The sequence below is a fragment of the Oncorhynchus gorbuscha genome, linkage group LG05 (genome assembly GCF_021184085.1).
Source record: "Oncorhynchus gorbuscha isolate QuinsamMale2020 ecotype Even-year linkage group LG05, OgorEven_v1.0, whole genome shotgun sequence".
NCBI classification, from domain to species: domain Eukaryota; kingdom Metazoa; phylum Chordata; class Actinopteri; order Salmoniformes; family Salmonidae; genus Oncorhynchus; species Oncorhynchus gorbuscha.
This window is the reverse complement of record NC_060177.1, coordinates 16,624,140-16,647,418: the sequence shown is the minus strand read 5'-3', so window position 1 is coordinate 16,647,418 and position 23,279 is coordinate 16,624,140. Positions and strand designations below refer to the sequence as shown.

The window sequence follows — 23,279 nt, the reverse complement described above, 5'->3', positions numbered from 1 at the left end:
TGGCATCCATTAGTCTAAATATTCCAGTTAAATTGCACAACTTTCAATGTTATGTCATAATTATGTAAAATTCCGGCAAATTAGGCGGCCCAAACTGTTGCACATACACTGACTCTGCGTGCAATGAACGCAAGAGAAGTGACACAATTTCACCTGGTTAATATTGCCTGCGAACCTGTATTTATTTTAGCTAAATATGCAGGTTTAAAAATATATACTTCTGTGTATTGATTTTAAGAAAGGCAGTGATGTTCATGGTTAGGTACTCATTGGAGCAACGATACGCACCGCACCGATTATATGTAACGCAGGACACGCTAGATAAACTAGTAATTTCATCAACCATGTATAGGTAACTAGTTATTATGTTTTTTATAAGATTAATGCTAGCAAGCAACTTACCTTGGCTTCTTACTGCAGTCACGTAACAGGCAGTCTCCTTGAGTGCAATGTAATCAGGTGGTTAGAGCGTTGGACTAGTAATCGAAATGTTGCAAGATTGAATCCCGGGCTGACATGGTACAAATCTGTCGTTCTGCCCCTGAACAGGCAGTTAACCCACCGTTGTTCCTAGGCCGTCATTGAAAATAAGAATGTGTTCTTAACTGACTGCCTAGTTACAAAAAAGAAGGTTAAATAAAGGTGTAAAAAAAAAACGGCCAATTCGGTGTCCAAAAATACCGATTTCCGATTGTTATGAAAACTTGAAATCGGCCATTCCGATTTAATCGGTCAACCTCTGGTCTGAATGGCATAGGGGGGTAGCTAGTTAGGTAGATTGTTTCTTGATTTGGAACTGCCCAGACAAAATCAATACTGAAAAACAGTCCTATTTCTTTTGACTGTCATACTGTTTGACAATACGTTTCAATTGGAGACTGCTGTGTTTTTTTTGGTGTTTGTTTCTGTTGTACAAATTATGGTAATTGTTAAACTATTGGATGTTTTAAATCTTTTTTCACTGTATTTAATTAAGTATATGTATTTAAACATTTCTGGCAATTGCATTTTCATAAGCCAGTATAAATGCTTTTCAACCAGGCAGATTAAGAGAAACCTACCTAGGTACAGGTGTCACTTCATGCCATGTGACTAATGATGAAAAGCACACCTTGTGCTCTCTTCTCTACTCCAGTCTTGATGAACTCGATATGCAACCTGTATACCACAGATCTCTATGCTTGTCTGATAGGTTGCCACTCACATGTTGCATCCTGGCTATTTTTTTCAAAGGCCTCACACAGTGGGAGGAGCCATGATGACTTGGTTGATAGGCAAACTAGGGTCATGCAGTGATTAGAGTCTAGCCTGTGAGCTCAGAGATGGAGTTCAGAGGACATGACATGCAGTACGTTTAGATCAAACACACAAGTTTGAGTAGACTACACTCTTGTTACTAATGTTTAGCCTAGTGCTAATGGCTCAAATCTGTTAGCATTGTGTCTGCAGATTGTATTTGGGGTAGCTCAAGATCTTGCAGCCCAATTGATCTTTATTAGATTGTTCTTTTGATGTCTATGTCCGTCCATAGGTCTCTGTACTTCTGAATATAGGCCTAGATGTTATGGTGGATCGAGCCATAGGGCTTTAATTGAAGAGGATGGTGTAATATAAGGGTAGTCTAGTGTTTATGGCTGGAGTTCCAGCACGCCAGATGTTTTGGAGCCCGTGGAGCCGGAAGCTTTTTTGCAGCACTAAACACGTGGTTTCAACCGCAGCTAGTGTGTGCCGGATAACTCCACTGAGGCCAAGCAGGTCACTAATGATCAGGCACAACTGGGGTCCTCGTAGCCCTCGCTTGTCTTTAACCCAAATCCTCTGGTTATGGTAGCCAGTCTGAGCCACCACAGTGCTGCTGGAGGATAAGTCAGGCATTGATGAAAGCTTAATGAATTGGCCACCTTATGTTCAGTGTTTGGGTTGACATCCTTTCCTGAGTGTGTGACTATCGTATTGCTGGTCCTGTCACTCATAGGCTAGCCTACTCATGTTTTTGTGTGAGCGGCATATTTACACATGTAGCACTGCCAACAGAGGGACTGCCTAATAAGCAGTGAGTTATGAAAGTTTTTGCAGGTTCACGTGAAGAGATTGCCTGCTGGATGACATGTCTCTCACTGTTTCTGGCAGTGCTATGAAACATGGGCATGGTACAGTACCCTGTTATTTCTGTCCCTGGTCCTTCTGCAGTATTTATAGCTGGTTGCTCTAATGCTGTTCGGTGGAGGCCATTCTAAACCAGGGGGCTGGCCTTGCACATTCGAAAAGCCATCTGCCAGCGAACCCTCTCCTTTCTCAAAGGCACTTTGGCAGCCAGTTTTGATTTGTCTCTCCAGTGTCTTTTGCTGCCTGTGTCTGAACTGAGACACATACAATGCCCTCTGACTCCCACACACCTTTATACTGTCAGTCCATCTGAGCAGCTGGTCAATAAGCAGTACCAGTTTGCCACTTCAACAGTGAACTTGCAGATGAGACCCTGAAGTTATGCTTCTCCCCCCTGCTCCTTCATACATTACATTTACATTTAAGTCATTTAGCAGACGCTCTTATCCAGAGCGACTTACAAATTGGAAGACACATTTCCTCCACCACACCTACTCTGCTGCCCTAGAAACCTACTGGCACTTGCTTCTGAGTAGTACACTACAGTATCTATATATCTTGGAAAAGATGTTGCCTGTTTCAGTTGCAAAACCATTCCTCTAAACCCAGGGCTCCCAAATGGGTTTGCCTAGTCCTGCTCTGCCTTCCACAGGATCCTCTCTCTCGCTGTGTGTGAAGCCTAATTGCTCTCTCCAGGCTCAGCTCTCTGGAAGCCCTGCTCGCTCTGAGGCGATTACACAATTTCCATATGATTAAGGCAGGCGTGTTATCTTTTACCAAGTGCCAAGGGTCTGTGTTCTGTTCCTTTGGCTGAGGCTGTGCGATCTGTAATGTGATTCAGGAAGGAGCGATATTGTTTCTTTCACATGCTCCAAAAGCACTGGGCTGGTCCCCCTAGTCTAAGCCGGTTCCCAGGATGACGAGATGATGTGGCTTAACCCTGAAACGAAACCCATTTTCCTCTCACACGGACAGCCAGACAGACAGACAGACACTGCTGCTGTGAAATGAAACTTAGCAGCACCACTGGTCTGAGCTGGAATAGAGAGCCTATACTTGGGCTGACTCTCTGAAATGAAACTGACACTGGCACAGTTGTTGTTTGTTATAAGCACAGTGTAGGAGGCTGGCAGTGTGAGACAACTACATTTGCTAGGAGACTGGCAGGCACACACACTACATTTCTATTGCCATCGCCCCCAAATTGGTGTGAGATTTGTTTGATCTCCCCTGATAAGTGTATCAGTCATTGTGTGGTACGTGTGACAAAAGTTTGACCATGGTCTTTCTGTGGGAGTGTGGCATGCGTGTCAAATCAATATGTGACGCCTGTGTTAGTCAGTTGAATTTAATGTGTCCCAGTTAATGGCTTTATGGGAACTCTATATGAATGGCTTGCTGATGGCTGTATCTCCTGGCCCAGTGCCAGACTGCTTCCCTCCCGTGCGTATGTCTGAGGACTGCCCCCTCCCGTGCGTGCGTATGTCTGATGACAGCCCCCTCCCCTGTCCTCTTTTGTTACAGGTGGCTCTAGATGGAGTGACTTAAGGCGTCAGCATGCTTCAGTTCAGCTGGCGGCAAATCGAACAAATGTGCTCACATATTCTCTTAACACCTTTTGCTTGAAAAACAAACGGCAATAGTACTTTTTGGCCATGTTGAGACGCTGTAGCCAGTATACACTTCCTCAAAATAATCTGAATTTAATCTGTCATTAATTTAGATGTTTTTGTATAGCTTTTTTTCCCCCATTACTAGTTCCCACTGTAGTCATACCTTGCTATGTTGACTCTAGGTGTGTTCACAGTGCAGTCTTTGTTGCAGTGGGCTTGATGAATGCTGTCAGCCAGGTTGCCTCTGCAGAGCGGTTGCTGTGGGTGGGTGTGTGTCACATTTTGAAGGTACTTCAACTCCTGTTCCACTGTCAGTCTGACCAACACCAGAAATGAAGAGACAAATAGAAAGAGAAGGAAGGAATCCCCTGCATAGTGCTCCGCTTCAGTCACCTCAGAATACACTAATGTGAGGCCCTGGTGAGGAAAGGTGTAGAAGTTAGATTAGTTTAGCAGCCTATTGTTTATATTACAAGCTGTGTGATACACCCCTCTGTGTGAATATAAAGGGATCATTGTTTGAGGATGAACACCTGCAGTGATGTAGCTGGAAAGGCCTGGTATCATCACATCAGGGAGGAGTACTTCTACCCAGGGACTGATGGCATTGAACTGGCATGACTGTCTGGCTGACTGGACTGCTGTGTAGATTGGGGCAACAGACAGGCTGGTGATTGGGGCGGCTGTCGGCTGGGGTTTAACCGGGTCAGGGCCCTTCAGTTGGACTCCTGGCTGCTACACCAGGAATGTCTGTCTGGGTGTCGATGAGGATTAGGTGAAACACAAACTACTGTAAGCGCCAGAGAAGCCTGCTATCTAAAACCCTGAAACGCAAATGACAAGCAGGCTGAATCGTCTACAGTAGCTACTAGTGTTTCTCACAGCTGAGCCCTCTCAGGCACACACGCTTGGCTAAACAAGCTCAGAAGTTGCTACCATTTCTCTCCCACTCTCCTTTTGATTTTCCTGCCAAAGGAAGCTGTACTGCAGGCCTGTCATTGGCTGGGTGCTGTGCTGTGTTTACATGGCCCTGTGGGTGACTGGGATTGTGTGTGAACAGACCCAGTAAATGGGCAGCCAGGGCAGTGTGACCTGCTCCACTGCAAGTCCCCGACAGCCTCAGCCCTCATGTGTCCTGGCCTCTAGTACACCCCCTCCAGTATGTGGTGTTCACTCTCATTACAGCTGCTCACACAACAGGACTGCTGCCTCTGCTCTACTCACAATCATAATGCTGTATGTGCAGCTTGCTATTCAACTCAAGCTGTTAGTTTCCTTTGTAAGATTAGGAAAGGGAATAAGTATTTTATCCTCCGATGACTGAGTTTCCCTACGGCCTTAGTGTTGGTTGGTCACTGAGTGTTAGACCTCGTGTCCACGTGTTGTCTGCTCCAATCCCCTTTGACTGGCTTGATTCCTCTCCATTCTGTTCCTGCTCCGCTTCCTGCCCCACACTAAGCACTGGCCAGAACATACAAGAGCTAACCAGTAGAGTTTGGAACAACAAGGACGTGTGTTGGTTGGGTCAAAGTTTGAGGTGGCAGCTGGTTTAGGCTGCACTGTGTGTGTGTGTGTGGGCGGCAATCGGTATCACGTGTGAATGTGTGTGTGATCCAGTCTTTAGTGTTATTGATATAGCCTCTGGTCTAAGCCCTGTGGTTGGGTGTGTTGGTCAATCTGTAGCTTTAATAATAGACAGACAGCAGGGTGAATTGCAGGCAGAAATAACCCCAGTCAGTCAATTACTGGCCCAGTCACGGTCTTGTCTCTGTGCCATTGTTTAATGTATCTGACAGTTGCCACAGTCCCTGGTCTCCCTAAACCTGCCCTGGCATTCATACCCACCTATCCAAGGACCAAGTTTACCTGACTATCGGGGTGAAGGGAAACCCTGCGGCATTGTTGATCGTTTAGTAAAGTCGATTTGTTGGTTAAGCACCCATTTTTATTTCGAGGACATCAACACTTGTACTTATTAGCATTTTCCTCCCAAACTATTTAATTTGACCTTAGGCAAGGGAAATGACATTTATGCCAACTGCTTTGGTACCAGTGAAGAACTGGTCCATACCCCTAGCAGTGGGAATATGCCCTATGATTTGTACCAAAGGTGTAGATGTATTGCGTTATTGTGGCTTTGATCTTTTCTCACATGTCAGCTTTTCTCACGTCAGCCTATCTGTCATAATCCTGTAGTTAATGCAATTCTTCCAGTCTTCAGTAGATGCTACTTGATTACAGTTTGTTGGCACACGGGTGTTGGCTGTTAGCCTTTCACATAACACGCCTCCGGTAAAGAAGCCAGTTTATGTAGTAATGATGCTTTGCTATTAACCCCACAAATGCCTAGCGTGTTTGAGGAAGTGTCATTTCTGTTTTCTCTATTTCATTAGATTGTAGGGCAGGGTAGTTGTCTTTGTTTTCACCATTTCCATTACATGGTAGGTTGGGGTAATTGTCTCTGGTGGCTGTTCAGTGGGCCACCAGTGAAAGTTGTTTACAAATTGCATTGACTGGAATAATAAATTGTTTTGTAGACCCCATCAATTGTATTGTAGACCTGTTATTTAGTTTTTTCTCTTACGATATATTCTGCCATCAATCTTTGTCAGTGTCTTTTGATCTATTTCAGACTCCTACTATCCCTATGAACAAGCTACTTTCTCCTTTGGTTTTTTTCTCTCGCTTACTCTCTGTCTCCCTCCCTAACCCTGTTTTTCTTTCTGTGTTCTGCAGGCTCCATGAGGAGATCAATGACTTCTACAAGCACATGTCTCCTCGGGCGGAGGAGGAGAGGATGAGGATGGAGGTGGTGGACAGGATCGAGAGGGTCATCAAAGACCTGTGGCCCACTGCTGACGTAAGAGATCACTCGCATCGCTGCAGTTCCAGTCCTAAGCCCATACAGGTCTAGCCAGGTCCCAGATCTGTTTGACCATTATTGGTGTACAGCAAACTCCTCTGGTTGTTGAAACTTTAACATAGTTGAAAAGATCTGGGCCCAGGCTAATACGGGCCATAGTTCAAATAAATATTGCGACCATGTAGAGTTCATGCTTACATAAAAGCCAACACCAACTACTAGAAGTGACAGGCAGAGCAAAGGTTTGGAATGGAAGTGGTTTCTAGCTACACAGACATGTCTCACCCACACAGCAAGCTGCTTGAGATTCTCACAATCTCCTGTTCCCTCATACAAATTCCCTTCATTGCTAGAGACAGCATGAGAACTTGCTGTTCTATGTAGAATTGCTGTCTTTACATCTTTCTAGTCTTTCTCTGGCTGGCTCTATAGCTGTCTGAAAGGAGTCGTGACTCTGTAGGAGAGAGTTATTTTCTCTCCCTATAGGCTGAGTTGTAATGAAGAGGAAAGACAGGCCGTATATGGTGGGGCGTGTGACCAGCAACCATTTGTGAAAGTGCCTGGTCGGTCCGCTCTTATCTCCCGGCTGTGTTATATTTTGGCCTGTAATCTACAGGTGTCCGTATTCCTGCTGACTTGGAGCTTGCTGACTTGGAGCAGCTTTACAAGCTGTACCAGGGACTGCCGTTTTGTAGGCCCGCGGATCACTATTTTAGTTTTTTTGTTTAGGAACTCAGTCTGGGTCTCAATTTACTGTTGAGTTGGAATAGTAGAATACACAAGGTGCAATTTTGAAATGTGGTTGTACATCAGCAGTTTTCTTGTCAGTCACTGACAGTAACTCAATTAGCCCATGTCAGCTAAAATGTCTAGTGGCCAGCTATCTTGTAGTAATCATGGTCGAATTACCAACCGGGGGCCCCCATAGATTTTGTTAGTCACTCTCACTCAGACATCATATAAAAACATGTCATTTCTTCACCCTATGGCAAAAGATGTAGAATTATAGGGACTTTGCTGTGAAACTGCTAATTATCTCTCTGCCCCATGAAAAATTGTGTAGTATCGCAGGAAATGAACTCAAAAAATTTAGAATAATTGTCCATCCCTGAGCTAGACAGAAAATCCCACTGCTGTCCCTGGCACTGTTCCTACCTCTTACTCTTATCCACTGAGGCAGGAGAGCAGTTAATATCCTGTCCACAACAAGAACAGGACTAAGACTCCCAGCAATCACCTGACCTCTTACACACACTCAATGCGAGACCTGTCTGTGACTGGGTGAACTGAACAACTGTGAACCCACCATATAGCTGAGTAATCTGTCTAGGTCAATTTGTCTGAGGCGGCCCCCATGTCTTTCTTTCCCTCTCTAACGTCACCCCGTCTCTCGATAATGTAAGTGACAACCACTAGCTCTTTATACAGTAGAGAGCCGAGCCATGAGTTAAGTTTACCTTGGGGACCTGTGTGGATGTGTTCCCCCTCACTGGGATTGGAACTCATCCACACAGTGGCAATCCATCACCCCTCTCATTTCCACCCACACCACAATCACATGCCCACGAATTAACCTAATGCACCTCAATTAAGCAGATTGGAGTCCAGGCTTTAACCCTCTTGGTCGGTTCAGGCAGGAGCTCAGCCCAAGAGGGAGGTTTAAGGGAATAACGGCTGGTTTAAGGCTTCAGCAAAGGCTATTTTTGAGCCCTCAGAACCAATGTGAAATACTGTTATGTGACGTGACATTGGTTAATGCCCACAAAGCTCAGATAAAGCGTGATATTTGTCTGGTATCTGGACGCGTTAAATAAAAAGCTTATTTCATTTATTTTTCTCATAACCGTATTCTGTTCCCATTTTTTACACCCAAGGACATTGCATGGTTGTCAGATAATGACTGTGCACTTATTTCACCTTGCATAAAAGGTGAAATAAGTTGATGCACGTTACCCTCCCCATTTAGCATAAAGATGATATTTTTATTGCTTTAGTTGACACCTGTCCTGAAATATCAGACTGTCACAGGAGAGTAGCATATCACGTGACTTGACAGAAGTCAAATCATATCATTAGTCTTTATTTTCTAACTAAATACCTGCCATTGTATCAGTTCAGCTCGGCTTATCTGATTGATAAGTGAAATCAATGAATAACACGTTTGACTTTGTTACAGGTTCAAGTGTTTGGGAGTTTCAGCACGGGCCTCTATCTGCCAACCAGGTAAGCTGTTTGATTCAGGTAATGGAGCACATAATGGCCTTCCCATCATAATCTCTCTTATAGTGTGTTGGTGGTATGTGTGTTGACTCATAACCTGCAGACCCTGCGGATATAACTGCGGGGCGGTCGGGTTTAGGATCATGAAATATTGTGTGGATGAAGGGTGGGTGGCGGATTGAATAGAGAAAACAATATCTTAAAAAATCCGGGTTAGGGCCGGTTGTGGGCCTCAGATTCACCTTTTCACATATACTTGGGCCTTTGTGGATGGGTTATTAGCAATAGCTGGCGGGTGAACAAACAGCTGACCCGGGCACCATTAGTGAGTGTAAACTGACCCTTAACCCAATGAGTTCCAACTTATTGTTGGTGTGTTTTGGACTTGATTACAGCCTAGAGTCTTCTTCGGTATGACGCTTACAAGCTTAGCACACCTGTATTTGGGTAGTTTCTCCCATTCTTTGCAGATCCTCTCAAGCTCTGTCAGGTTGGATGGGAAGCGTTGCTGCACAGCTATTTTCAGGTCTCTCCAGAGATGTTAAATTGGGTTCAAGCCCAAGCTGGGCCACTCAAGGACATTCAGATACTTGTCCTGAAGCTACTCCATTTGTTGTCTTGGCTGTGTGATTAAGGTCGTGGTCCTATTGGAAGGTGAACCTTCGCACTTGTCTGAGGCCGTGAGTGCTCTGGAACAGGTTTTCATCAAGGATCTCTCTCTACTTTTCTCCGTTGGTCTTTGCTTCGATCCTGACTAGTCTCCCAGTCGCTGAAAAACATCACAACATAATCCTGCCACCACCATGCTTCACCGTAGGGCTGGTGCCATGTTTCCTTCAGACGTAACGCTTGACATTCAGGCCAAAGAGTTCAATCTTGCTTTCATCAGACCAGAGAATCTTATTTCTCATGGTCTGAGTCTTTTGGTGTCTTTACGCAAACTCCAAGTGGATTTTCATGTGCCTTTTTACAGAGTGGCGGCTTCAGTCTGGCCACTCTACCATAAAGACCTGATTGGTTGAGTGCTGTAGAAATGGAAGAACCTTCCAGAAGGACAACCATCTCCACAGAGGAACTTTGAAGCTCTATCAGAGTAACCATCGGGTTCTTGGTCACCTCCCTGACCAAGGCCCTTCTCTGATTGCGCAGTTTGCCCAGGTGGCCTGTTCTAGGACGAGTCTTAGTGGTTCCAAACTTCTTCCTTTTAAGAATGATGGAGGCCACCGTGTTCTTGTGGACTTTCAATGCTGCAGAAATGTTTTGGGCACCCTTCCCCAGATCTGTGCCTCAAAACAATACTGTCTCGGAGCTCTGACCTGCACTGTCAACTGTGGGACCTTATATAGACAGGTGTGTGCCTTTCCAAATCATGTCCAATCAATTAAATTTACCACAGGTGGACTCCAAGTTGTAGAAACATCTCAAATAAGATCAATGGAAACAGGATGCACCGGAGTTCAATTTCAAGTCTCATAGCCAAGGGTCTGAATACTTATGTAAACAGGTATTTCAGTTTTAAAATGAATACATTTGCCAAATGTATGGGGTTAAACTACAAAAACTACCCACTGGGCAAAAATGGGTTAAATCAAAGTTTCCAATTAATAAAAAAAAAAATCTATGTGATTACGTTGAATCAACATGGAAAACTGATTAGATTTTTAAAAACTGTAGTTAGTCTTTCCCTATCACTGCAACTCCCGTACGGACTCGGGAGAGGCAAATGTCGAGAGCCGTGCGTCCTCCGAAACAAAACCCAACCAAGCCGCACTGCTTCTTGACTCAAATTCAAATGTATTGGTCACAGACACATGGTTAGCGAAATGCTTGTGCTTCTAGTTCCGACAATGCAGTAATGTCTAACAGGTAATCAAAACCATTCATAACTACGTTATACACACACATTTAAAGGGATGAATAAGAATATATAAATATATGGATGAGCGATGGCTTTGCGGCATAGGCAAGATGTAGTAGATGGTATAGAATACAGTATATACATATGAGAGTAATGTAGGAAATGTAAACATTAACGTGACTAGTGATACTTTTTAATAAATGGAGAAAAAAAAGTGGCCAGAGATTTGAGTCTGTATGTTGGCAGCAGCCTCTCTGTTAGTGATGGCTATTTAACAGTCTGATGGTCCTGAGATGGAAGCTGTTTCTCAATCTCTCGGTCCTAGCTTTGATGCACCTGTACTAGAGATCGACCGATTAATCAGAATGGCCAATTTCTAGTTTTCATAACAATCAGCAATTGGCATTTTTTTGACACTGATTAATGCATATTACATTGCACTCCCTGAGGAGACTGCGTGGCAGGCTGACTACCTGCAGCAAGCTGCCAAGGTAAGGTGTTAGCTAGCATTAAACTTATCTTATATAAAACAATCAATCTTAAAATAATCACAAGTTAACTACACATGGTTTATCTAGCCTGTCCTGCGTATTGCCTGCTAACATGAATTTCTTTTAACTAAATTGTGTCACTTCTCTTGTGTTCTGTGCAACAGGGTATATGCAGCAGTTTGGGCCACCTGGCTCATTGCGAACGGTGTGAAGACCATTTATTTCTAACAAAGACAGCCAAATTCGCCTAACAGGGGATAATTTAACAAAAGCGCAAAAGCACAATCGTTGCACTAATGTACCTAACCATAAACATCAATGCCTTAAAATCAATACACAGAAGTATATTTTTAAAAACCTGCATATTTAGTTAAAAGAAATTCATGTTAGCAGGCAATATTAACTAGGCAAATTGTGTCACTTCTCTTGCGTTCATTGCACGCAGAGTCAGGGTATATGCAACAGTTTGGGCCGCCTGGCTTGTTGCGAACTAAAATGCCAGTTTGTACATAATTATGACTTAACATTGAAGGTTGTGCAATGTAACAGCAATATTTAGACTGATGGAAGCCACCTGTTAGATAACATATGGAACTGTTCCGTATTTCACTGAAACAAACGTTCTGTTTTAGAAATGATAGTTTCTGGATTTGACCATATTAATGACCAAAGGCGTGTATTTATGTGTTATTACAATTAAGTCTATGATTTGATAGAGCAGTCTGACTGAGCGGTGGAAGGCAGCAGCAGGCTTGTAAGCATTCATTCAAACAGCACTTTCCTACTTTTTGCCAGCAGCTCCTCGCAATGCTTCAAGCATTGCACTGTTTATGACTTAAAGCCTATCAACTCCTGAGATTAGGCTGGCAATACTAAAGTACCTATTAGAACATCCAATAGTCAATGTATATGAAATACAAATGGTACAGAGAGAAATAGTCCTATAATAACTACAACCTAAAACTTCTTACCTGGGAATATTGAAGACTCATGTTAAAAGGAATCACCAGCTTTCATATGTTCTGAGCAAGGAACTTAAACGTTATGGCACATATTGCACTTTTACTTTCGCCAACACTTTGTTTTTGCATTATTTAAACCAAATTGAACTTGAATTAAATGTTTCATTATTTATTTGAGACTAAATAGATTTTATTGTTGTATTATATAAAGTTAAAATAAGTGTTCATTGTTCGTTCAGTATTGTTGTAATTGTCATTATTATATATATAATGACAGATTCAGTATTGTTGTAATTGTCATGATTATATATATATAATTATATACATACATTATATGTGTGTGTGTGTGTGTGTGTGTGTGTGTGTGTGTGTGTGTGTGTGTGTGCGCTAGCTGTGGCACTAGAAATCCTGGTTCGAATCCAGGCTCTGTTGCAGCTGGCAGATTTATTTTTTTTTAATTAAAAAATTTAATTAATTTTACTTTTTTTATTTAAATCGCCCGATTTAATCTGTATCGTCTTTTTTTTTGGTCCTCCAATAATCGGTATCGGCTTTGAAAAATCATAATCAGTCGACCTCTAACCTGTACTGGCCTCGCCTTCTGGGTGATAGCGGGTTGTTGTCCTTGAGGAGGCCTTCCTGTGACATTGGGTGTTGTAGGTGTCCTGGAGGGCAGGTAGTTTGTCCCTGGTGATGCGTTGTGCAGACTGCACTACCCTCATGGTTGAGGGCTGTGCAGTTGCCGTACCAGGTGGTGATACAGCCCCACAGGATGCTCTCGATTGTGCATCTGTAAAAGTTTGAGTGTTTTAGGTGACAAGACAAATTTCTTCAGGTTGAAGAGGCATTGTTGTGCCGCCTTCACCACGCTGTCTGTGTGGGTGGACCATTTCAGTTTGTCCGTGATGTGTATACCAAGGAACTTAAAACTTTCCACCTTCTCCACTACTGTCCCAATTAACCCGGAAGCCAGCCACACCAATGTGTTGGAGGAAACACCGTACACCTGGCGACCGTGTCAGCGTGCATGCGCCCGGCACATGTAAAGGCACAAGGACATCCCTGGCAGCCAAACCCTCCCCTAACCCGGACGACGCTGGGCCAATTGTGTGCCACCCCATGGGTCTCCCGATTGCAGCCGGCTGCAACAGAGCCTGGATTCGAACCAGGATTTATAGTGCCACAGCTAGCACTGCGATGCAGTGCCTTAGACCACTGCACCACTCGGGAGGCCCATAGAAATGTATTTTTTAAACAAAATCCGATGACTGGTGAATGTTTTTGTTGATTTCACATTTAATTTACCTTAGTTGACTAGATGTTTAACTGACGTTTGTGTCAAGTTTGTAAGCTCTTAGGCCTTTTCTACCTATGCCTTTCCTACACACTACCTATGCCTTTCCTACACACTACCTATGCCTTTCCTACACACTACCTATGCCTTTCCTACACACTACCTATGCCTTTCCTACACACTACCTATGCCTTTCCTACACACTACCTATGCCTTTCCTACACACTACCTATGCCTTTCCTACACACTACCTATGCCTTTCCTACTCACTAAGCAGTATTTGGTATTCAGACATGCCTTATTCATTCGCTTAATATCAATATGATTTGTGTTTTGCATCATATAATGCAAAATGGATCATACCGGCTGTATTTATGTATGTTTTAAGTTATACATCTTAAACTTGAATTCTGACATGCTAAACATTTTGGGACTATATCAGCAATGGACTAATGAAACAAATACCAAAATATAGTTTTTGGGTGGAGTTTTCCTTTAAGTTCAAGGTCAGAATACATACGCATAGAGAGAAGTGCATAAAAAGATAATGATACATTTACGCACGTTTAACTGTGTTCAGAATTCACCCCTTTGTGGGTGGTTATATGGAGAAAGAGTGATGTGGCTGGCCATGGTCTAATTATTTGCCTTTTTTGGGATTAAGGCTGTGGTCATTTAACGCTGCTGATCCAAAGCCTTTTTTAACCTTGTTTCTTGACGAGCCAGACTGCTCTCCGCTCCGACGACACACACACACACACACACACACACACACACACACACACACACACACACACACAACACTGTAACTGGGGACTCTGGATTAGTGACAATAAACTGTGTGTGAAAGTGAACTGGAGAGTCCTCTCTTCAGATCCGAATGTGATGTTGCTCTGACCTCTACTACTTACTCCACTTCCTAGTGACATCGATCTGGTGGTGTTTGGGAACTGGGAAAACCTGCCCCTTTGGACCCTGGAAGAGGCCCTGCGGAAGAAAAACGTGACTGACGAGAACTCCATCAAAGTGCTGGACAAGGCCACGGTATGTTTGTATTTGTATTTATTATGGCAGCAGCTACTCTTTCTGGGGTCCAGCAAAATGAAGGCAGTTATACATTTTTTAAAACATTACAATACATTTGCAACAAATTTCACTACATATTTAGTGTGTGCCCTCAAGCTCCTACTCTACTACCACATATATGTACAACACAAAAACCATCTGTACTTGTGTGTGTATAGTGCATATGTTATCATGTGTGTGTATGCATGCATCTCTGCCTTGTGTTGCTTCACAGTCCCCACTGTTCGGTAAGGTGTATTTAAAAAAAATCTGTTTTAATTTTACTGCTTGCATAAATTACTTGATGTGGAATAGTTCCATGTAGTCATGGCTCTATGTAGTACTGTGCACCTCCCATAGTCTGTTCTGGACTTGGGGACTGTGAAGAGACCTGGTGGCATGTCTTGTGAGGTATGCATGGGTGTCAGCTCTGTGCATTCAATATGTTAATACTTATCACAAATACAAGTAATGACGAAGTCTATCTCTCCTCCACATTATAATGTAAGCTCTCTGTGTACATCCAAGGACCAGCCGTGCTGCCCTGTTCTGAGCCAATTTCAATCCCAAGTCCCTCTTTGTGTTACCTGACTACACGACTGAACAGTAGTCCAGGTGCGACCAAACTAGGGCCTGTAGGACCTGCCTAGTTGATAGTGCTGTTAAGAATGCAGAGACGCGCTTTATTATGGACAGACTACTCCCCATCTTAGCTACTGTGGTGTCAATATGTTTTGACCATGACAGTTTACAATCCAGGCTTACTCCAAGCAGTTTATTTTCCTCAACCTTCTCAATTACCACATTATTCATTACTATTTGTTTTAGGGTTTAATGAATGATTTGTCCCAAATACAATGTATTAGTTTTTGAAATATTTAGGACTAACTTATTAATTGTCAACAAGCTCTTTGTTAAATGTTGCAGTCATTTCAGTCACTGTGGTAGCTGACGTGTATAGTGTTGAGTCAACTGCATGTTGTGCATGCTGATAACTGTGCAGTGTGTCATTGCCTCCAGTGACTGTATGTGTAAATCCATCCTCATCACTATGTTCCAGGTACCCATCATCAAGTTGACAGACTTCCGCACAGAGGTGAAGGTGGACATCAGCTTCAATGTGAAGAACGGAGTCAAAGCTGCCCTTCTCATCAAAGACTACAAAAAAGTGAGTGAAGCAGGCATCTCTTATTCAGGATACATTACGTAATGCAGTCCGGTAAAAGAGCTAGCTGATGAAACAGGCTTGACAGTTAGCAAGCATAGATTGTTGTACAACACTCCTTCCGTGGCCTCCAACTGCTCTTTAATGCTAGTAAAACGAAATGCATGATCTTCAACCGATCGCTGCCGGCACCCGCCAGCCCGACACAAGCATCACTACTCTGGACGAATCTGACTTAGAATATGTGGACAAATTTAAATACCTAGGTGTCTGGCTAGGCTGTAAACTCTTTCCAGACTCACATTAAGCATCTAGAATCGGCGTCCTATTTCACAACAAAGCATCCTTCTTTCATGCTGCCAAACATACCCTCGTAAAACTGACTATCCTGCCGATCATTGACTTTGGCGATTTCATTTACAAAATAGCATCCAACACTCTACTCAGCAAATTGCATGCAGTCTATCGCAGTGCCATCTGTTTAGTCACCAAAGCCCCATATACTACCCACTATTGTGACCTGTATGCTCTTGTTGGCTGATCCTAGCCACATATTTGTTGCCAAACCCACTGGCTCCAGGTCATCTATAAGTTTTTTTCTAGGTAAAGCCTGGCCTTATCTCAGCTCACTGGTCACCATAGCATTACCCACCCGTAGCACGCGCTCCAGCAGGTATATTTCTCGGGTCATCCCCAAAGACAACACCCCCTTTTGGCTGCCTTTCCTTCCAGTTCTCTGCTGCCAATGACTGGAACAAATTTCAAAAATCACTGAAGTTGGAGACATGTATCTGCCTCTCTAACTTCAAGTGTCAGCTGTCAGAGCAGCTCACCGATCGCTGCAGCTCTACACAGCCCATCCTGAAATAGCCCATCCAACCAACTACTTACCTCATCCCCATATTTGTTTTTGTTTTTCTGCTCTTTTGCACACCAGTATTTCTACTTGTACATCCTCATCTACACATCACTCCAGTGCAAATTGCTAAATTGTAACTACTTTGCCACTATTGGCCTATTTCCCTCCTTACTTCATTTGCACACACTGTATGCAGATTTTTCTATTGTGTTATTGACTGTACATTTGTTTATCCCATGTAACTCTGTGTTTTTGTCGCTCTGCTTTGCTGTATCATGGCCAGGTCGCAGTTGTAAATGAGAACTTGTTCTCAACTGGCCTACCTGGTAAAATAAAAGTTGTATATTTATGTCAGGTTTTTTGGGGTTCTGACGGAGGTGATGGTAGCTAATACACTTAACTATGTCTCCTCTGTCCCTCAATCCAGCCATACCCAGTGTCCTAGTCTGAGACATTCCCCCCTCGAGGGCACTATAACCATGGGTTTCTTTTATCCATAAGAAATACCCAGTGCTTCCGAAGTTGGTTCTGGTGCTGAAGCAGTTCCTGCTCCAGAGGGATCTGAATGAGGTTTTCACTGGAGGGATCGGCTCCTACAGCCTTTTCCTCATGGCTGTCAGCTTCCTGCAGGTGAGAGACTTCTGCTATTCTCTCAAGTAGCCCACACACACAGTGCAGGATAGATCGCATCTAACATTAGAATAATTTACTGTCCATAATAGACTTTTGACACATTTTAAGTCTTTCTCATTCAGTGAACTAAGATGATTTGGCTTGTTCCTCTATAATTGACCTCTTATCCTCTGCCCTTGTATTTCAGCTTCACTACAGAGAAGATGCCTGCAGCCCCAATGCCAACGTGGGCGTTCTCCTTATAGAGTTCTTTGAGCTCTATGGGCGCCACTTCAACTACCTGAAGACGGGCATCCGGATCAAAGATGGTGGTAGCTATGTGGCCAAAGACGAGTTTCAGAAGAACACTGACCTCTACAGGCCCTCAATGCTCTTCATTGAAGACCCCCTAGCACCAGGTAACAATGCCTTCCGTTCAGCATGGGAGCACTTGCACAGGTGATACCTCATTTTAGCACTGTGACATCAGTCAACTACTGATAACACTGAACCTAAGAATCTATCACACACTTTAACGGCCATGAATAAGACAGCTAGAAGTCCCAGGTGCCCATAGCAAAGGGTGAAATATTAGACAGTGTCTGAAATCAGTCTCTTCCCAAATAGATGATCTAAGCGTGCCTCTTGCCTCCTGCAGATAACGACGTTGGCCGCAGCTCATACGGTGTGTTGCAGGTGAAGCAGGCCTTTGACTATGCCTACGTAGTGCTCAACCACGCCGTATCGCCCATTGCCAAGTACTACCCCAACAACGAGTCTGAGAGGTAAGGAGATGGTGAGCTAGGGCTCGCTTTAACCAACGACAGCTCTCACATTCTTTGGCAGCTATTATTTACTAAATACTCTATTGATATTTGCAATATGTCCTATTTTCTTTCCTCCAGTATACTTGGCAGAATAATTCGGGTGACCCAGGAAGTGGCTGAATACAGGGACTGGATCACCAAGCTCTGGGGACCACAGTCTCAGAATGAACCTACCCTGAATGGTATGTTTTCACAGTACTACTGTGAGTCTAGACCTGGTCTCAGATCTAACGAGGTGATAGTCAGTGTGTTTGAGGGGATCAGTTTCAATAAGGCAAGATTCAAAATTGGTCATTTTTATTATGTTTTAAGTAGTTTGGGATCCAAGGTGATTTGTAGATCAGTGAAGTGCGACTGCTATTTAGTCGATCTAAAACACATTGTCTTACCACTGTTTGTCCATGTGCTGCTGTTGTAGGAAATGATGTCACACTGTTAGTGAAGCCTCAGCAGCTGGACGAGTGCAACAACAATCTGACGGAGGAGGTGACTGCATCTCGCAGCAAGACCTCTTCCAACTCCTCCTCATTAGTGTCATCCTCATCCTCCACGGTAATTTAGTTCCAGCGATGTTGAGTTTTGTTACAAACACACCATGTGTGCACACTAAAACTACTATCTGAGGAAATCAACTCTTAACACTACATTTATTGCAATGCACCCATTGGTTGCTGAACTGATTTACTGACTTGTGATTGGTTGTCTCCAGGATTCTGACGGGACGCCCTGTAAGACAGTGAAGCAGCTGCCTGGACGGGGCTCCAGCGCCCACAGAGAATCCTCAGGTGGCGTGACCAATCACAGAACACAGAGCCACACCACCAGCACTTCTACTGACAACAAGGGGGGCAAGGTAGGGTCAGCTTGACGAAGCCAAAGTCAACCACTGAAAAGCTCTGTTACTGTACCTACAAATGCCTTGAACTTCTATGACCTGAGCGTTACAACACTGTCGGTACATAGATTAGATTTTACATTTCAATGGCACATATAGGCCTACCAGTGATATGTTTACTTTCATTCATCTATCTACTGATCTAACTAGGTGTGTGTCTGTCTTGTTTCCCAGGCCAGGTTGTTCCGCTCGTCCAGTAAAAACACCCACCACGTCCAGCAGAACTCGTCCTCATCCAACATCAAGAGCCACCCGAGCAGCAAGCCACACTACCAGGGCAACAGCAAGAAGAGGAAACCTCAGCAGCACTCAGAGGCCCAGGACCTCTGCAGATAGGACTGTCTTGGTCTGCTCTGCAACAGACTGACAGACTGACTGTCCCACTTCTGCTGCCAGACCACATACTGACTGAGGAGTATTAAGGATCTTCCTTCTCTGAAGCGACATGCATCTTTTTATAGCTGAAAAATAACCCAAAAAAAGATGGGAAATGCTGGGGCTTAGTTCTAGAAAGAAATGCGTATTTTCTTCCTTGACATGTACACGTTCTACAGTGGAGCTACACACCACATCCAGTACCTACAAATCTTGCCTTCTACCATAGCGCCATCTGGTGTTTGAGGAATAAGTGTTTGGAAAGTCATGTGGACTGCGCAATACCTGGAACTTGGCTGGCGAACATACTTCAGCAAGAAAAGTTTTTTTTTAAATAATAAAATACACAAATAACAAATGTACAAAATATTATATTGAAGAAGAAAAATGTACACAGATTGACAGACAACCTCAAAATGCAATCTGTAAGTAGAGACGATGACTTGATGTTTTTGTTGATGGAAGGATATTTTTTGGTTGTGTCAGCAGATTATACAAAGATTTGTACAAAAAGAAACATGTGGGAATCTTTTTGGGTAAAAATGATCACAAATGTACTTTTTACAGGATAATACTGATTCAAGGCAAATGTAGATGTACACATTTGCCTGCTAATCGTGAGTAGTGGCAGGTTTGTGTTTCATTGCCAACATAAAATCATCAGCATTCTATTTCTACTTGGCTGCTCTCTCTGAATGTGTTTGACAGGCTTCTTTCCAAATTATACCCCCTTCCCTATATAGTACACTACATTCACTAAATAGGGAATAGGGTGCCATTTGGGATGCACAGACAGTGTTAACAGTGTCAGGTAATGCGCACACAGCCCTATGGATTACTGGTTGGCTGGGGACAAATCACTCATTCATACACAGCTCTATACACCAGCATGTTTTTAGTTTTCCCAGACTCATAGAATTACAGTTAGAGGACATAATGATTTTAGAAAAAGTCTACAATATATGTCAAAGATCCATAGGTGTGGGAGGTAATATTCTCCCATGTATTTATTGTTATATGAATATAGTTACTATACACGTTATACGTATTAACACTAGAGACTCTTGTGTCACATATTTGGATGGGAATAGTGGAAGTATAATTGGTCAGGTACAGTACCAATGTTGCTGTTTTCCCTTTCAGTGATGAGTGACCAACTTAGTTTGGAAACCATTTTATGAGTCGTGGGCCATTTTGTTTGAATATGTGGCTGGTCTACTTCAAAAGGGAGCTGAGGTTTTGGTTGGTTTTGTTTTTGTTCAGAATATAATGTCAACAACCCCTTGCTGAAATGTCCGCTATGGCAACCTCTGATTGCAGTTCCACAACTGACCTGTAGATGGTGGCATTACTCAACTCCTTTTTCACAACTGGCACCTGCATACTGCATTTATACATTTTCAGCATCTTACAGTCAAGCATTCAGACCCCTTGACTTTATCCACATTGTTACATTACAGCCTTATTCTAAAATGTAATAAATTGACCCCTCCCCAAGTCTACACACAATAACCCATAATGACAAAGCAAAAACTGAAATAACATTTCCATAAGTATTCAGACCCTTTCAGTACTTTGTTGAAGTACTTTTGGCAGCGATTTACAGCCTTGAGTCTTGGGTATGCACACCTGTATTTGGGTAGTTTCTCCCATTCTTCTTTGCAGGTCCTCAGGCGCTGTCAGGTTGGATGGGGAGCGTAGCTGCACAGCTATTTTCAGGTCTCTGCTGAGATGTTCGATCGGGTTCAGGTCTGGGCTCTGGCCTGGCCACTCAAAGACATTCAGAGACTTGTCCCGAGGCCACTCTTATGTTGTCTTGGCTGTGTGCTTAGGGTCCTGTTGGAAAGTGAACCTTCGCCCCCGTTTGAGGTCCTGAGTGCTCTGGAGCAGGTTCATCAAGGATCTTTCTGTTCTTTGCTCTGTTAATCTTTCCCTCGAGCCTGACTAGTCTCCCAGTCCCTGCAGCTGAAAAACATCCCCACAGCATGATGCTGCCACCACCATGCTTCACCGTAGGGAGGGTACCAGGTTTCTTCCAGACGTGACGCTTGGCATTCAGGCCAAAGAGTTCAATATTGGTTTCATCAGACCAGAGAATCTTGTTTATCTAAGCCTTGAGGTGCCTTTTGGAAAACTCCAAGCGGGCTATCATGAGCCCTTTACTGAGGAGTGGCTTCCGTCTGGCCACTCTACCATAAAGGCCTGATTGGTGGAGTGTTGTAGAGATGGTTGTCCTTCTGGAAGGTTCTCCCATCTACACAGAGGAACTCGAGAGCTCTGTCAGAGTGACCATCGGGTTCTTGGTCACCTCCCTGAGCAAGGCACTTCTCCCCGATTGCTCTGTTTGGCTGGGCGGCCGGCTCTAGGAAGAGACTTGGTGGTTCCTAACTTCTTCCATTTAAGAATGAAGGAGGCCACTATGTTCTTGGGGACATTCAATGCTGAACAGAAATGTTTGTACCCTTGACACAGTCCTGTCTCTGAGCTCTATGGACAATTCCTTTGACCTCATGGTCCACCTCACAGGTGCACTCCAGTCAGGTTGTAGAAACATGGATGATCAATGGAAACAGGATGCACCTGAGCTCAATTTTGGGTCTCAAAGCAAAGGGTCTGAATTATTTCTAAACCTTTTTTTGCTTTGTCATTGTGGTATTGCGTGTAGATTTATTTTAGAATAAGGCTGTAACAAAATGTGGAAAAGGTCATTTTAGAATGCACTGTGCACGAGCTAATCACTGTTTCCCAACCTTGGTCCTCGAGGATCCCCAACAGTACACCGTTTTGTTGTAGCCCTTGACAAACAACTCATTGAGGGCTTGATGGGAAAGGGGGATACCTAGTCAGTTGTACAACAATTCATTCAACTGAAATGTGTCTTCCACATTTAACCCAACCCCTCAGGGGTGCGGGGGGCTTCCATAATTGACATCCATCTTCGGCATCTGAGGAACAGTGGGTTAACTGCCTTGCTCAGGGGCAGAACGACCAATTATTATTTTTTACCTTGTTAGCTCGTGGATTTGATCCAGCAACCTTTCAGTTACTGGCTCAACACTAACCACTAGGCTACCTGCCTGACGATTAGTTGAGGGTTACAATACTGTTAGGGGTACTAAAGGACTAGGGTTGGGAAACATGATCTACTGGCTGTAATTACAATTATACACATAGGAAAGTCTTAATTTTAGCAAATATGTTAGACAAAATATTTGGTCATTTTTAGATGGTTAAATATTGTCCTGGGAAAGTACAGTTTGGGCCTAAATGCAGTATATATCGGCTAATCTGTGAATTTGATTTGACACTTAGGGAACACAAGTCATCTGTGCCATCACAATCTGTAATCATAGCTTCTCACTGCAAATACTTCAACAAAACTGTATCGACTCATCCCAATTGTAGTTAATACAGCTATTCAAATCCATGCAATAAAATCCACAGTACATTGAAACTCCTGGTGAATGTTCTTTTAAGGTATATTGCAGCTCCCTGGTGTCATTCCTGCACCCCTAACAGGGAGGAAGGGTAACAGAATAGATGTAAAGACAAAATCATGCAAGCAACACCAATCTGGGGAGACATGTGGGCTGCGTTTACACAGGCAGCACAATTCTGATAAGTTTGTTCACTAATCTGATCATAATTGAAAAAAATATTGATGTGAAAAGATGATTTGTCAGAAGGCCAATTAGTGTGTGTGTGTGTGTGTGTGGGGGGGGGATTAACTGGGCTTGCATGTATAAACACAGGACATGTCTACCCTGATAGGTGTTGCTTTATTTATATAGTGGTTTAAGTAGATGTATTTTATTGGGAAAGTGTTCACACAGCACGGAAGACAAAGTGCAATGTTGATATGTAGACTGGCAGATGTCCCTCACTACCATGAGCTGTATTTCACACAGTGAGACGGATTTGATTCATATTCCCCCAGTTGTTACATAATTGTGCATCTCATAAACGCCTAACAATCAGTTAATACATGAGTGGAATGGCTTTGGCAAAACCGATAACTATCTTCTGTTCACTCTTAAATGTGGGTGTGAGTACATCGTAGCTACTTGATGATCA

The 23,279-nt window shown here is 43.4% G+C and overlaps 1 protein-coding gene across 1 annotated transcript in view; it reads left to right on the top strand.

The window, feature by feature from the left end:
* Positions 1-19,876, top strand: part of LOC124035569 (terminal nucleotidyltransferase 4B-like) — a 34,074-nt gene extending 14,198 nt beyond the window's left edge. The window contains exons 2-12 of the mRNA XM_046349060.1: positions 6,456-6,579; positions 8,759-8,805; positions 14,331-14,451; positions 15,533-15,640; positions 16,998-17,126; positions 17,317-17,527; positions 17,767-17,893; positions 18,014-18,117; positions 18,354-18,487; positions 18,645-18,788; positions 19,005-19,876. Coding sequence (XP_046205016.1) covers positions 6,456-6,579; positions 8,759-8,805; positions 14,331-14,451; positions 15,533-15,640; positions 16,998-17,126; positions 17,317-17,527; positions 17,767-17,893; positions 18,014-18,117; positions 18,354-18,487; positions 18,645-18,788; positions 19,005-19,166 — 1,411 coding nt within the window. The 3' untranslated portion in view covers positions 19,167-19,876. The remainder of the gene's footprint in view (positions 1-6,455; positions 6,580-8,758; positions 8,806-14,330; positions 14,452-15,532; positions 15,641-16,997; positions 17,127-17,316; positions 17,528-17,766; positions 17,894-18,013; positions 18,118-18,353; positions 18,488-18,644; positions 18,789-19,004) is intronic.
* The last annotated feature ends 3,403 nt before the right edge of the window (positions 19,877-23,279 follow it).